The sequence below is a fragment of the Furipterus horrens genome, unplaced genomic scaffold (assembly GCF_987537825.1).
Source record: "Furipterus horrens unplaced genomic scaffold, mFurHor1.1.pri manual_scaffold_12, whole genome shotgun sequence".
Taxonomy (NCBI): domain Eukaryota; kingdom Metazoa; phylum Chordata; class Mammalia; order Chiroptera; family Furipteridae; genus Furipterus; species Furipterus horrens.
Window position 1 is genome coordinate 18,678,660 of NW_028327182.1, and position 17,397 is coordinate 18,696,056.

Consider the following 17,397-nt stretch of genomic DNA (forward strand, 5'->3'; position numbering starts at 1 on the left):
TGAGTGAGCATGTGTACTGTGTGGCTGTTGGATTCAAAATGACTAAGCAAGTACAGCAACGAATCTGCATCACATTTTGTGTTAAGCATGAATATCTCTCCTGGACACTATTTGGATGATTCAGAAGTTCGCTGCTAAAGGCAACTGGTGACTGACAGCTTCATCATGACAATGGACCAGCTCATGTATCACATCTCATGCAGAGTTTTTTGGTGAAACATCAAATCACCTATGTGATCCAGTGCCCCTGCAGCTCAGATTTGGCACCTTGTAACTTCTGGCTTTTCCCAAAACTAAAATCATAGAAAGGGAAGAGATTCCAGACCGTTGGTGAGATTCAGGAAAATACGATGTGGCAGCTGATGGCAGTTGGGAGAACTGTGTGCGGTCCCAAGGTACCTACTTTGAAGGGGACTGAGGCGTCATTGTTTCTTGCATCTTGTATCTTCTTCAATAAATGTCTCTAGTTTTCATATTACATGACTGGATACCTTCTGGACAGACCTTTATATGAATTAATGCACACATCTCAGTAGTGAGAATATCCTTCCACTATTATGTGTAATAGAATTAATGCTTTAATAAGTTTATACTAATTATCTTTACTTTAACATTTTATATTACTTACCAAATAATTTAACACCTCTTGAAAATATCATATCTGGTATTGAGAAGTGGATTTTTATTGTCTATTGTTATATCAGTCCTCTGAAGGTATCTCCTTATACTAGTTCATCACCCTTCTCTCTCATTCTTTAGTTACAGACTTATCTTTTGCTAGATGCTGAGTCAAATATTTCTTGGTCCAGATGAGGAATGATATGATAATTAAAGTACAAGTAGTGGGATCTTTTAGTTAGGCAGTTTTAAATTCTTTTCATGAGAAGTCCTAAAAGAAGAAAGGATAACTTTTTAAATAATAATATGATGATTGTGCCATTATAGGAAAGGCTAAGATGAAAAGCTCCTACTTTAATCTTTTCAGCTGTGTGCCATATTGACTTTTTTCCTGATTATAAGTAGCAATTAACATGACTTAACAAAAGAATACTGAGTTTTGCTTGAGTACAGCCAAATGACCTTTATAAATTAACAATTTTTTTCTGAGTGAGTGCAATCTAGTACTTAATTCATGGTTAGAAATAATTTTCATAATATTTTATTATGGCTTCATTATTCCAGAACTACTTTTTAAACGGTGCCAGTGTTTTTTAACCTTACATGTAACTGGATGGTTTTTAAAATCCAAATTTGGAGTTAAACATACCGAGTCTTCTTTTTTTAAATACTGCAACATTGATCCTTTGTTGTGGAAGTAAGCTGCACCAACTAAACTGTTTGGGAAGTGTTATTAGTTTACATGTTATAAACTATAATTTTTTTTTCATCTTGAATAGATCATTGAGGTTGGACTTTGTGAAGTTTTTGAACTGATCAAGGAGACACGCTTTTCTCATCCATCGCTGTGCCTCAGGAGTCTCCAAGCCCTGCTTAACGTGCTTCAGGGTCAGCAGCCAGAAGGTCTCCAGTCGGAGCCGCCCGAGGTCCTAGGTAAGAGCTCAGGGGCATTGAAGCCCTTAATGTAAACGGCTTCTCTCAAGAAGCGCATGCAGCAGCCCGTAATGCAGTGCTTGTTTAATTAGGGTACTGAAACAGCAGGAATATAAATGTTAAGGTAATTTGCTATGTTCTGCCAGAGTTATGGTTCAAAAGTTGCTGTTCATGCACAGATATATTTGATTATTCTGATGATGGAGAAATAGCAAAACATAAATCCTTGGGACCCAGGAATAATCCTCAAGCCTTATGGTCACTGTTAACTTAAATTGTTCTTATTATACCTTTGGCCAAAATATCTAATATTGACTTTCTTTAACTTGACATGTTACTCTGCACAGTTAGAAAGGTAGGAAAAGGGGTCAAATGCTACCAACCCAAACAGCACAGTAAGTTTCTGAGCAAAAGGCTATCTTTTGTATTCATCATAGATAAAAGTATTTTTTGTTATAAAGTTTATGAATTAGTAGCAACTTCTATTAAGTAATCATTGCTTTTTGTAAAGTGTATTAGAATTTTATGAATACTGGCCTTTCGTGCTATTGACTTAGGCTCAATATTCTATGAGCAAGATAGGAGCTCTTAGGAAATAGAAATAGAGATGGAGACATAATTTTGAAATTAGCTAATTGCTTTTCTCTGATGCTAACTGTCTGGATTTTTTGAAGAGGCTGGATTTTTCTAAGTCTCAAGCATTAGCATGTTATCAGTCCCATGGGCCCTACACATGGAGTTTCTGGCTCACTAGATTTGGGGTGGGACCCAAGAATTTGCATTTGGAATAATTTTGCGTTATGCCAATACTCCTTGTCTAGGGACCACGTTGCTGGTCTGGACTAGAGTTCGAATCTTCTTCTCTACTTGGCTATTTGGACTTTATTAGGTATACATGTGAGAACCTAATTACATCTCCTTTTTGGTCATATATGGTGATTAGTTTTTGTGTTTGATTTTCGTTGTTGTTTCGTTTTAGTGGGGGCAGGGAGTGCTGGCCATACAAACAAGCTGGAGATTTCTAAAATAACAACCACCCCCAACAACCCCTTCCCCCCACCCCATGTTATTAAATGCTGCTACCAAACACAAGTTGTCATCCTTGCTGGTTATTGACATGGTAGCACAAGTATTACTGTTGTGATGCACTAGTGCACTGCTTGGCTTCATGGCATTTTACTGAAGATTTTATTTTATTAATTTTACTTAAGCATATTTTGCTGTTCTTGGCTATGATTTGTCAGTTAATAAACAATTGAATTAAAAATACCTACTAAAACCTGTATATCCACTTTCTTACTTTGAACAACATGGCCATCATTTTTCTCCTAGATCTATTATCATTCTGTTGTCTTCTTTCAGTCGTTACTTACTTTCTTCTGAATGTAGCCTATACCTACACGCTCCTTTTTCTTTATAAAAATAGGTTTTGTTCATAATACTGGGTTTTGAAATTATAATGAGTACTTTAGGCTTAATCACCTGCTATCGAAACTTTCACCTAATTTGTTGTGCCTCTATTTTCTTGTTAACAGTTTCAAATGTTGCTATATGGTCTTCATTCTCTCTTCTATTGTTTCTTTTTTTTTTTTTTTCTTTTTTAATGACTTAATACTTGTACTGTTTATTCTTCGATATACATTTTAGGATTCAGCTAAAAGGAAAAAAATTTTTTTGTATTGAATTAAATTTAGAGCTTAATTTTAGGAAAATTGGCATTTGATGTTTGTTTCATTATGTCTTTTATTTTTAAAAATCATGTTGCTAGATTTGCTTTGCTAGCCCCTTCTATACTTTCATTGCTTCTGATTTCTTCACTGCTTTGACTTATTTTTCTTTTGTAAGATTTACCTTCACATCATATTTCTTTATTTTGTTTCATAGCTTAAATATGTCTTTAAAACTAAATTTTTGCTTTTTTCTTTTGATTTAGTGCCATAATCACATTAGTTGTACTTTTTTCCATTTTGGTGTATTTCATGTTATTCATGTAATGTATGTATATATGTAACACTGACTATTGGAATAGCTTGATGGATTCTGTACACCATTTTCTTCTTTGCAAGTAGATTTTGGTTTACAAATTGTCTAGTTAAAAAAATATTCCCCTGTATCTATCTTTCTGTTCAATTTAAGGTTAGAATATGTTCTCCAAGTAGTCACCTAAGTGTAGTAGCACCTCCTATGTTCTGTGCTAATGAGAACATATCCTTCAAGGGTAATCAATCCAGACATTGTTATTGCTATTATAGGTATTAGCATCAGACAGATGGGACACATGTATGATTGCAAATGTGGATGAGTAGTATGGGGGGAAATAGAGAAACCTGTGAGTCTGTAACAGGTTTTCTGTGAAGATGTGGCATTTGAGATTTGAAGGTTGAGTAGGAAGCAATTAACTAAGTCTCTAGGCAGAAAGGAAAGCATGCAGTAAGGCTCTGAGACAGGAAGGAAAATGACCAAAACAAGACTGTCTGCTAGAATGTGGAGGTTTTCCTAGAGTATAAAATGAATTACATATCCCCTATATAAGTGTGAACTGCTACTCTAGCAAGTAAGCCAATTTTATATTAAAACAACTTACAGCATATATACTTTGTTGTTTTGCAGATAAATACATAATTTTCTGGACACTTAACATTTTAAGAAGCTTGTATTCTTCTGAGCTTAAAGGAAAAATAAGTGCAATAGTAGTCTTTTACTTGATAGGATATTTCTGGCATATGTGAATGCCTCAAGGAAAGTTTCTTTTAAGTGACCTTGGATAGATTCCATGTCTTCATTTACAAAAATGAGGAGTTTAACTAAATGTTTCCTAAGGTTCTCTTGATATAAATATTATAACTTTTTGGGGAAAAGGGTAACGAGAAAGGAATTAATGTGAAATAACTATTCAAGCTGCCTTAAATATTTTTTTTATAATAGGCAAGATAAAAATAAATATATACATGTAATGTTCTGTCTGCTAAATGACTATGTTTGAATTCTGTTTTATTCACAGAGTCTCTCTTCCAGCTCCTTTTGGAAATCACTGTTCGAAGTACTGGAATAAATGACAGCACAGGACAATCTCTGACAGCACTTTCCTGTGCTTGCCTCTTTAGTCTGGTGGCTTCTTGGGGAGAAACAGGAAGGACACTTCAGGCCATCTCTGCTATTCTCACCAACAATGGCAGTCATGCTTGCCAAACTATTCAGGTATTTCATATTTAATGCTGCTTTAAAAGTTACAAGATGCTGAATTGAAATTTCATCCCGATTTTTGTCAGTAGGGATTTTTCGTTTTTCTCAGTCTATAGAATAGTTTGATCTTCCCAAGGTTGATATATAAATAATGTATCATATTTGAGTTAAACTACATGTGTGTTTAACTCTGTAGCCCTGAAGGCAGTAGTACGAAATATGGCAGAAATTCAGATCTTGAGCTTAGGTTCATGTCTACACGATCGCCTCATCTTTCTCTGCTGTGTCTTGTTCTCTATCCTCCCCCACCTCCCCTCTTGCCCTAAACTTTCAAGTGTAGAAATTCTTCATAATTTCTAAACATCTTTTCTCTGTTGAAAGAAAAATGTATGATATAATTCTATATTTTTGACTGGTTGACTATATATAGTTTTTTATGAATTGATTTGTTTCTGAGCTACTTCAGACTTGCATCTTACATTTTAAGATTTTAAGATTTGTGGAATAAACTCTTCATTATTGCTAGTGGTGGTAAATATTATCCTCCTTATATGTAAACTTGATTTAATTCTTTTGGCCTGTTCTGGAAATTGAGTAAGAAGTTATAGTTTTAAGTCTTTGTTATGTGTTTTTCTCTGGCTCCTTGGACAATCACCGGAACAGATGGTAGGGCTACCTCACTCCTGTTATTAGCAGGCCAGAATAGCAAAAGGAGTATAATGGATCATTTTCTGTGACTAACTTTGTGACATTGAATACTCCCTGTCAACCTTACTTTAGTTTTCTATTCTAATTCCTTTTCCTCTTTCTGACTTGACTGAAATCCTCTTTTCTCTATGATCCTTAATTGTTTTGAAGTTCCTCTATGCAATGGTCTTCAAAATATATTCTGCTGCTGTGCTTTAAGGATTTGGCAAATTTTAATTTAAATATAGGCTGAAAATATACAAATGTCTCTTAAATTTTAATAAAATAATAAACATTCTGATATCATATACCAAATTATAAAAGTATAGTGACCATAAACACATGAGCTTCTTAGGCATCTATACATCTGTGTGTGTGTGTGTGTGTGTGTGTGAGTGTGTGTGTGTGTGTGTGTGTGTGTGTGTGTGTGTGTAGACTTATCCTGGAGGATATGAGGTGAGATTTAAGTGATGAGTTGAAATGAGTCAATCCAGAGGGAGGAGGTGTTAGTCTTGGTGTGGAGAGAGAATGTTCATGGTATCCATGTGCTAAGTCATGGAGGTAAGAATAAGAGTGGATGGAATATTGAAGGCTGAAAAAGTTTAGTATAGTTGTAGTATAGAAAGCTGTCAGATAACAGAGACAGCACTTGATTGCATATCTTCCTGGTTGCAGTCTACGATCAAGTACTTAGCTGCACAAAACTACTACATTCCCTGAATTGACAGCTAAGGTTCTCTAAAGACCTAGCCCATTACTACATCCCCAACTCCAGCTCAAATACATTAAAACCTATTATCTTAACCTGGCTTATAGTGTCCATGATTTGGCCCCAATTCCAACTGCCAACTTCATTTTACAAATCTCTCTTGTCCAGGTTATGGGTGGGAGGAGAAAAGTTTTCCCTTAGAATGTATAACTAACATCTCAAATTGTTTTACCATCCAAAAGCACATTATTTATCTTGTTCTAAAAAGCTTAAGCTGCAAGTTTCAAGTAGGGTAGGAATGGTAGTACTGCAAGGGGTTTTATTGAAAGAGACTAAAATCCTTTCAGGAGGGATGAACTCCAGACTTCCAAGGCTTCCTACAGACAAGCTCACAAACAAAATGCACTTGGAACGAAGACACCATCTTTGAAAGCTAGTATAAACAAAAATAGCAGAAACAATTCTCCCAAGTCTTTATATACTGAAATTGTTTGATATGGAATAAATAATATATATACTTAGTTATTTCTTATGGTTAATATAAAGTATCAAAAATATGATTAGGGAATAAGAATATAAAAAGCACTCAAACAAATGAGAAAACAAACTAAACTGAACTTCTGGAAATGAGAAACCATATCATTATAACTAGAAATTTAAAGGATGGTTAACCAGTGGATAATATAGTTGAAAATAGAAACAGTGAACTGAAATAAGTGGAGAGAGAGAAATTATTCAGACTGTAGCACAGAGAGAAAGAGAGAAACTATGAAAAATAAAATAAGGAAACATGGATAGAGAATGAGAAAGTCTAATGTGACTTCTCAAAAGCAACACTGGCATAGAAAGTAATGGAACAGTGCTTTTAAAGTCCTGAGGGAAAATGGTGTTCACTATACTATACCTAGCTCAGCCATCTGTCATAGTGGTGCTTTCAGACATGCAAGGTATGAAACAGCTTTAACTTCTGTGCTTGTCCCTGTCCTTATTCTAGACTGGAGCAGGGCATCTTGAGGAGTGTTATCAAGGGGAAAAAGTAGAAATGATATTTGATTTTATTGAGAGGAGTTTAGGGAACACTTAAAGATAATTAAAGAGAAGACTTAGCTTATGCAAAAATGGGGCAATTACTGACTCAATGAAAAAAAGAAAAATTATGCACGGAGGGAAATATATAATTTGGCTTAGTCCTGAACCATGATTGCACAGTTATAATAAAATGATCTCTGTATACTGGCTTAGTCAAAACTTATATTAGTTCAATTTTGAGGATTTGGGAAGGGATCAGGTGCATCATTTTTCATTGTAGATGCCAATGAAAAGTATCTGAAACAACAATAAAATAAAAATGGAAGCTTTGGTGTGTTGTACTGGAATGTGGGTATCAATTCTAGATAAAAACAGCTCTAAGTTTAAAGTCGCTGCTTCTAGGGAGAGAACTTGTATTCAATCATACATATGAAAGTTATGTATTTTGGCTGAGTCAGAGTCCTTGGAACTGGAAGGGGAAGAAAATCTATCTGAGAAAGTTATCCCTTGGAACAATGCTGTCCAGTAGAGATATAATTAATTTAATGTGTAATTAAAAAAGTTTTATTAGCTACATTAAGAAGGTAAAAAGAAAAAGATGAAGTTAATTTTAATGTATTTTACTCAACTCAGTATATCGAAAAGAAAATTTTCAACATGTAATCAATGTAAAATTCATAATAATATAGAAATATTCTTGTGTTTGTATGAAGTCTTCAAATTTAGTGTGTATTTTACATTTAAAGTATGTGTCCAGTCACACTAACCACATTTCAGGGTCTCGGCAGCCACATGTGGCAGCTGTAGTGAGTAGCACAGATGTGGACCTGCGGCTCAGTGCAGTGCGCTGGGGTCTGGGTCTGGGGTTGGATGTGTGGCAGTTGTCCTTGGGCGGTGAAAGGGTCAAAGATGAGGAACATGGAATTTCCTCTGGTGTTAGAGTGCTGGGCCCATGCTGGTGACTGTTGAGGACTCACTTACAATGCCAGGTATTTAGTAAGTCTTTGATAAATATTAGTTACATGGATGCTGAATGGATGTACAGTTAAGTTTTCATATCATGGAAAACTGATGATGCTAATGGGTCTTAGGAATAACGGAGAAGCAAAGTGGAAGAAAACCACTGGACATTTTATTTTATTTGTAGAAGCAGCACTATTTCCCTTATGCTTAATTTTGTGCTTAATTATCATGAAGTATATTAGTGATTATTCGTATCATATAAAAAGATATCTTTTAGCTTGAGTGTGCTCTGATACAATAAATAATTTTATTCATATCCAGTATATATTTTTTACTAATGTAGTATGTTTTTGTCTACAAAACTTAAAACAATAAACACTACTGGATACTTGGTGTTTTGGAGAAAGATACATAGTTCAGGGTTTTTGGTAAAAAAATACAGGTTAATATTACTTGGATTTAAACTTTTTATTTTGGCCTGCTTGAGATTTGCTTTTTATAAATGATCTTCTAGTTTGTACTTTTGACTGACATGCCAAATGTGATCATTTTGAACAATTTATTTTCTCTTATCTATTGAAATATAATTAACATACAATATTTTATTAGTTTCAGTGTACAACATAATGATTTGACATTTATATCCCTTAGAAAATGAGTTTAGTAATTATCTGTCACCATACATAGTTATTACATTATTGACTATATTTCTTATGGTATGCATTGCATCCGTCTGGCCTTTTCATTTTAAAACTGAAATTTGTACCTCTTAATCCCCTTTATCTATTTTACTTATCCCCTCCCCTCAACCCCCTTTCCTCTAGTAACTACCAAGTTTGTTCTCTACATGAGTCTGTTTCTGCTTTGTTTTTTAGTTTTCATATGTAAGTGAAATCATGGGATATTTATTTTCCTCGGTGTGATTTATTTCACTTAGCATAATACCCTCTTGGTTCATCTGTGTTACTGCAAGTTTCGTTCTATTCCATGGCTGAGTAATATTCTGTGTGTTTATGTACTACGTGTTTTTTTTTTTTTTAATCTTAAAAATCAATATTATTATGCTATTATAGTTGTCCCAATTTTTCCCTCTTCACACACCCCTCCATCCACCAAGCACCCCTCACTCCCTCAGGCAATCCCCATGCCATTGTTCACGTCCATGGGTCATGTGTAGGTTCTTTGGCTACTCCATTTCCTGTACTGTACTTTACATCCCCATGGCTATTCTGTAACTACCTATTTGTACTTCTTCATCTCCTCACTTCTTCACCCATTTCCCCACACCCCTTTTCCATTTGGCAATCATCAAAATGCTCTTCGTACTCATGGTTCTGTCTCCGTTCTTCTTGTTTGCTTAGTTTGTTTTTTAGATTCAGTTGTTGGTATGTATTTGTTGTCATTTTGTTGTTCATAGTTTTGATCTTTTTCTTGAATAGGCCCCTTCAATATTTCATATAATAATGGTTTGGTGCTGGTAAACTCCTTTAGTTTTTTTCTTGTCTGGGAAGCTCTTTATCTGCCCTTCCATTCTAAATAATATCTTTGCTGGGTAGGGCATTCTTGGCTGTAGGTTCCTGCTTTTCATGACTTTGAATATTTCTTGCCAATCCCTCCTAGCCTGCAAAGATTCTTTTGCGAAATCAGCTTAATCTTATGGGAATTCCCCTGTAGGTAACTAACTTCTTTTCTCTTACTGTATCTTTAATCTTGGGCATTTTAATTATGATGTGTCGTGGTGTAGTTCTCTTTGGGTCTATCTTGTTTAGGACTCCCTGTGCTTCCTGGACTTGCATGTCTATTTCCTTTGACAGATTAGGGAAATTTTCTTTCATTATTTATTCAGATGGATTCCCAATTTCTTGCTCTTTCTCTTCTCTTTCTGGCACCCCTATGATGCAAATATTAGATTGCTTGAAGTTGTCCCAGAAGCTGACACTATCCTTGTATTTTTGTATCTTTTTTCTTTTTACACTTCTGATTTTTTTTTTATTCCTTATGTTGTAAATTGTTGGTATGATTCTCGGCTTTATCCACTCTACTCTTGTTGCCTGATGAATTGTTCTTTCTTTATCCATTCATCTATCGATTAGCGTTTAGACTGCTTCCAAAGCATGGCTATTGTAAATAATGCTGGAGTGAACATCGAGGTGCATATAAATTAATGTTTTCAATTTCTTCGGATAAATATCCACAGGTAGGATTGCTGGATTATATGCTAGTTCTCTTTTTAAGCTTTTGAGGAACACCTCTCTATTATTTTCCACAGTGGCTGTACCAATTTACATTCCCACCAACAGTGCACAAGGTTTTCCTTTTCTCCACATCCTTGCCAACACTTGTTGTTTGTTGTCTTTTTCGATGGTAGCCATTCCAACAGGTGTGCTTTTAATTTGCATTTCTCTGATAATTAGTGTTGTTGAGCATCTTCATGTATTTGTTGGTCATCCATATATCTTCTTTGGAAAAATATCTATTTAGGTCCCCTGCCTATTTTTAATCAGATTGTTCTTTTTGTTGTTGTTCTTGTTTGGGTTCTTTATACATTTTGGATATCAGATATATCCTTTGCAAGTATCTTCTCTCATTTACTAGATTACCTTTCATTTTTGTTTATGTTTTTTTTTTTTTTTTTACTAAGCAAAGCCTTTTAGTTGGATATAGTCCCATTTGTTTATTTTTGCTTTTGTTGTTCTTGCCCAGGGAGACATCCAAAAAAATATTACTGAGACTAGTGCCAAAGAGTTGGTTGCCTTTGTTTTCTTTTCTAGGAGTTTTATGGTTTTAAGTTGTATATTTTAGTCTTTAATCCATTCTGAGTATATTTTAGTCTTTAATCCATTCTGGTGTAAGAAAGTGGTCCAGTTTCATGCTTTTCCATGAATCTGTCCAGTTTTGCCAATACCATTTATTGAAGTATATTCTTGCTTCCTTTGTCATAGACTAATTGATGATATAGACATGGGTTTATTTTTTGGCTCTCTATTCTGTTCCATTGATCTGTGTCTTTTTGTGCCAGCATTGTATTGTTTTGATTACTATAGCTCTATAGTATAGTTTGAAATCAGGGAGTGTGATACCTTTAGCTTTGTTCTTCTTTCTCAAGATTGCTTTGGCTATTCAGGGTCTTTTGTGGCTCCGTATAAATTTTAGGACTATTTGTTCTAGTTCTGTGAAAAATGCCATTGGTATTTTGATAGGGAATGTATTGAATATGTAGGTTGCTTTAGGTAGTATGGATATTTTAACAACATTAATTCTTCTAATCTATGAGCGCAGTATATCTTTCCATTTGTTGTGTTGTCTTCAATTTCTTTCATCAGGGTCTTATAGTTTTCAGATTACATGTCTTTCACCTCCTTGGTTAAATTTATTCCTAGGTATTTAATTCCATTGATGCAATTATAACAACTTATTTTCTTATAAATGACGGTATATGATGAAAATATCTTTATTTTGCCGGTTTTATGTTTGGGATATTTCACAGTGTCTTTTTGTTTTGTTATTTTCTTCTCTTTTGAATAGGTGCCAACGATACTAAATGCACTACAGAGAAGTGTACAGGCAGTGTTGGTGGGAAAAATTCAAATTCAGGACTGGTTTAGCAATGGCATTAAAAAAGCAGCTTTAATGCACAGGTGGCCATTAAAAGAAATATCTGTTGATGAAGATGATCAATGTCTACTTCAGAATGATGGATTTTTCCTTTATCTGTTATGCAAGGATGGATTATACAAAATCGGTTCTGGATACAGTGGAACAGTTAGGGTAAAGTGATTTCTTACAGTTCTTAATCATAGCAGACGTTATATCCACACTGATTTGTGTTCTTTTTGTATCTACCTTCATTTTCGGAGTACCACCTAATTTTGATTTAATAGTTCTTCTTTGGAAATCATAATGGAAACAAATGCATTAAATGCCATTCATTTATTTTTGTGTTTTTTATTCGTTATTAATGATGAAACTGTTGATAGACTACTTCTGTTATTTTGCAGGGCCATATATACAATTCTACATCTCGCATCAGAAACAGAAAAGAAAAAAAATCATGGTTAGGGTATGCTCAGGTAGGAGACTATCCACAATAAAACAAACTTTTCGTCTTTATTTTTAAAAACGTGGTTTTTACTTGTTTAATCAATAAATAAAATCATTTCTATCTAAACAGATATGGTATATTTTTAATAATATGTCTCTAACAGTGGCATAGAGTAGTGTAAAGAACATCGGCTTAGAATTTATGTTTACTTTAAGTTCTGGCCCTGCTTCTTACTAGCTGTGTGACTTTGGAAAACTCAATTAACTTATTTGATTTTTGGTGAGTTAGCTGTAAAATGGGAAGAAAAATGTATCTGTTGAACACCTGTTTAAGTGAGGCTCTAGATAAGAATCAAAGATTGCCTTTATCGGTAGCATACCTGAATAGGTAATATAGCTGTGACCCAAGGCCAAATTAGAACTTTTTTCATAAACTCATTTATTCTAGATCTAGACCAGTATCTTGCCAGGGACAGTATGTGGCCTTTCTAGTAGATAGCTACCTGCATAGAGGATCATGCAATGTATCACCAAAGAGAGAAAAGAGCTGGGCCTGTGTAGCTTTCTTTTTTTATTTTTTTTATTTTGGTTTTTCAATTACAGTTGTCCCCTTTTTGTGTTGCTTTCTTAATGCTTGCCATTTTATCACCTGACTAACATAGCTAAATGGGTGTCTACAATCAGATATATCACTTCTCCTCCTCCTATGGAGAGAAGCAAGTAAACGATGCACAAAGGGTCAGAGTCTTTATTTCTATACTGTTCCTACCTGAGAGATGAAGCCAAGTTCCCTTGCAGAAGAATATAGAATAAAGATGTCCCTTGCCCAGCTCACAGTTTGTTGTGAGCATCAAATAGTAAAAGATATTTGAAAGCATTTTGAAAATTAAAGAAATTACTGTTGTTATATGAAAAATAATCCTTCTATATCAACTATTGGGGGCATTTTGAAATTGAAATTTTAAATGTCAGTTTCTCAGTAATTGTCTCTTAAAACTTAACCTGGTTCGAATGTCTCATTGAATTTTTATTTGCCATTGCTGTATTTTATCTAAGAAATAATGCTGTGGAATATAATTATTATAAAAATATGTTCAGTGGCATATTACTTTATCTAAAACTACTACTCTGTTTTTAAGTATTAACCTAAATATTTCAGTTTTCCTTAAAATATTTGTTAAAGTATTATTTACTTAGCAAGTTATTTTTCTGTTTATTTACTTAGCAAGTGATACAATAAATTTTAAACTAAATGTGCTGTCTTGTGCAGTGTCTAATATATGTACCTTAGAATATGACAGGTTAATTGATACTCAGTGGTGTACAGTTTCTCCCCTTATTGAAGTTTATCCATGTTCTTATATTTTTAATCTTTTATCTATTTTAGACATCAATAGTGATATATTCTTATACCTTAAAAAACTACAATACAGAACTGTATGACTGCTTTTTCTGCTAAGTTGATAGTCAAAAAATATTTTAACATGTATTTGAGCAATTTTTTTTTGTTGTTATCAGGGTTATTTATTGTATAGAGATGTGCATAACCACAGCATGACAGCCATAAGAATAAGCCCTGAAACACTGGAACAGGATGGTACCGTAATGCTACCAGGTATGTTAGTGAGTGCCTCATTTGTCTTCTTTACAATTGGTTTTAAGGGGTATGCATTGATAAGCAAGGAATAGTGCTTGCTTAAAAATAGGTTAAAAAAATCTTGACATACAAAACATTTTTTTAAATCCTCACCTGAGGATATGTTTATTAATTTTAGAGAGAGAGACAGAGAGAAATACCAATGTGAGAGAGAAACATCTATCAGTTGCCTCCTGTACACACCCCAACTGGACTGGATGGAACTGTCAACCTGGATAACATGCCCTGACCAGGAAAGGAACCTTCTGGTGGGCGATGCTCCAACCAACTGAGCCACCCTGTAGGGCAACAAGCAAAACATTTTATGGCCTATATAATGTTAATGCATCTGAGGAAAACAAACATCAGGAATATAGTATACAGTGTGTTAATATCTGACTTTGCCCTGACTGGTGTGGCTCAATGGGTTGAACGCTATCCTGCAAATTGAAAGGTCACTGGTTCAATTCCTGGTGGGGGCATATGCCTGGGTTGCGGGACAGGTCTGCGGTTCGGGGCATGCGAGAGACAGTCGATTGTTGTTTCTCTCTCACACGTCAATGTTTTTCTCCCTCTCTTTCTTCCTCCCTTCCCCTCTCTAAAAATAAATAAATAAAATCTTTAAAAAATATTTTAAATTCTTGCCCATGTGCATTGGGATCCCCACCCTTACTCCACCAAGGCTTTTTCAGCTGCCGAATTAGTGGGGTGATGTTACTTTGTTGTTCTTAATAAAACCACAACTCTGGCTCTCATATAGCCTGGGTTAAAGGACCTTTTGTTTATTTTTACTGAACAGCAGTGCACTCTGGGTTTTCTTCTATTTTAAAGGATTTTCAGAGACAAAGATTTCAGGGCAGGTCAGGAATTTTTTAAAAACTCCATTATTTATACTTCTAATAATATGCTGATAAGGCTTTTTGGGCACAATCCATTTTGCTTTAATTTTAAGGTTTTACTCATATTTATCACTCACATCACTGTGCTGTCTAAATTCTGAGGCAGTTGATCTTAAATTTTTGGAATACTGGGAAAATGTGTAATATATTCTCAATTGGAAGGTCTTTGAATTTGCTTATACTGTTAATATATTCCAAAGGAGTTTATTTATGTTAAAATCTTGAATGTTAATGTATCAGTAATTTCATGGTAAGGAAAAATATTACTTGTATGCACTTGACCATCTGAAAATGATAGATAACTACTGAAAATCACATTGAGAAGGGTAGTAGCTCCCAGCCTTCTTGTTAGTATTTAGTATCTTTTTATAACTTTGTCAAACATTTGAGCATTGCTGTATATATACATATTTAAAATAGTGTAAATGACACTAAAGGTAAATGCCACATTTTATGTGTATTTCATAAATAAAGCTACTTTGGAAAACAGATGACTTATTAAAGCAATCTTATAAATAACTATCTGTTTTCAGATATGTGTACAGAATTTTTTAAATTTCAGTATCACAAGTTTGGGCCATGTCTCTGGTCTGAATAATATAAATAGTAATAATAAACATTTAAAAATAGTAACATGTACCCTTTCATATATACATACAGTAAAAGGGGTTATACAAGGTAGGGCAAAAGTAGTTTTACAGTTGTGAATATTTGAAACACAGGGTTTGTTAGTTTTAGCAGGCGGGAGAAAGAGAGAGGAAGAGACAGAGAGAGTGAGAGAGACATTGATTTGCTGTTCCACTTATTAATGCATTCATTGGTTGCTTCCTGTATGTGCCCTGACTGGATATTGAACCCGCAACTGTGGCATATTGGGATGATGCTCTAACCAACTGAGCCACTCTGTATTTATTACATAAGTATCATATAAACAAAAAAAATCAAATAAATTGTAACTTCATTCCCCATATATAAACACTATCATGTATTGGTGAATGCCCTTCCTGTCTTTTTCCTGTGTATATTGTACATACTTGTAAAAAGGGGATCTAATGTTACATAATGCTTTTTAACCTATCCTTTTCACTCATTATTCTAAATATATTTTCAGGCCATTAAATAGTCTTCCACATTATCATTTGAATGTTATAAAATATATTCCAGTGATTAATATATTGGAATAAAAATTTCTTCCAATTTTTTCAATATAAATTACACTATAATGACTATCCCTCTCTCTATTTCTTTCTTCCAGTCATTTTAGAATAATATCCTGAAAGAAAATTCTTATTTCCAAAATTTTATTTATTGATATTAGAGAGGGAGAAGAGGGGTGGGAGAGACCTCAGTTTGTTGTTCTTCTTATTTATGCATTCATTCATTGATTCTTGTATGTGCCCTGACCGGGATCAACCTTGCAACCTTGGTGTATCAGAATGATGCTGTAACCAACTGAGCACCCAGCCAGGTCTGAAAACAAATTCTTAACCTTTGCCCAACAGATGGATGCTAATAAAAATGATTTACTTCTGAGAAACCCTCATCATTTAATAGAGATTGTGACTGAGAAGACCATTTTGAAATGCTCTACTTTCAACTGTTATATTTATTCCACCACCATAAAAAGTAACTTGTTACTGTCTTCAGCTTACATCCCTCTACATTATTTAACGTATTAAATGCAACTTTTAACAATGCAAGTGTGGCTTTCTGTGTTTTATAAATATGTGCCATATTCATGGTGAAGAATGAACGAAACTTTGGGACCATAGTCCCATGTCGTATTTCTTTCAGACTGGCAGATGTTGCTTGATATTTTCCTGAAGATGCTGTCTTATAATGTTATATAATGGATAACAAAAGGATAAAGAGAAAATCTTTTTGAAACCACACAATGAGAAGACTTGCCATCGAGCCTGAAGAAGCCTTTTGTCATTTTTACATTTGATCCGGATTGCAATTTCTTCAATAGTAATTTTTTCTACTAGCTAGGGGCAGCTCTGCCCTGTAGCTTTCCAGTCAAGAACGAGCAGAAACGAATTGTCGGGTTTATAGATGGAAGTGAATATACCATGTTTAAAATTGACATAAATCTGATGATTTTTTGAGCTTCATGATCCAACTTGTCCTACAGTCTAGTTTATATATAAGTTGTTTTCAACATAGCATTGATGAACTTAAAACTCTTTTTTTCTTGTAATTGTCAATTTATCCTTTATATGTTGGCATATCTTATATATTGTATTCTTACATCATTTACTCTTCATGTCTGGTGACAGGTTGCCTCAGATCATGAAGGTTTTTGCTATTCTTGCGCCGCTTCACTCCTCATTTCTGCATTTATCTGAATTATAATGAGTTTTTCTTCTTTGCTTTTTAGTTTAAAATCTTACTGATTAGAGCTTGAGAAGCATCTTTCTTGCGCCTCTTTGTATTCTGTACAGTGGACTAGGAACTCTTTCTTTCGATTTCTCCTCTCTTTGATTACCAAGTCTCTTGGGCTACCAGTGGGCCTTGTCTCCCAGTTTCTATTTCCAGTTTGTGATCACTGAATTCTCTATTTGGTAAGGGTCTGCCTGTGTCTTGCATATTTATAATAAGGAAGTATGCTAGTATGAAGCTCCTGGGCAAAGATATAGAGTAATCTATCTCATGTGGGTGGACTCCATTACTGTAGTCCAAAAACAGAATTTTATGTT

The 17,397-nt window shown here is 34.3% G+C and overlaps 1 protein-coding gene across 2 annotated transcripts in view; it reads left to right on the forward strand.

Moving 5' to 3' along the window:
* Positions 1 to 17,397, forward strand: part of MYCBP2 (MYC binding protein 2) — a 258,565-nt gene that overhangs the window by 48,589 nt on the left and 192,579 nt on the right. For both annotated transcript variants that reach the window (XM_090258643.1, XM_090258644.1), the window contains exons 4-8: positions 1,398 to 1,551; positions 4,553 to 4,749; positions 11,648 to 11,890; positions 12,121 to 12,192; positions 13,682 to 13,778. In XM_090258643.1, coding sequence (XP_090114769.1) covers positions 1,398 to 1,551; positions 4,553 to 4,749; positions 11,648 to 11,890; positions 12,121 to 12,192; positions 13,682 to 13,778 — 763 coding nt within the window. The remainder of the gene's footprint in view (positions 1 to 1,397; positions 1,552 to 4,552; positions 4,750 to 11,647; positions 11,891 to 12,120; positions 12,193 to 13,681; positions 13,779 to 17,397) is intronic.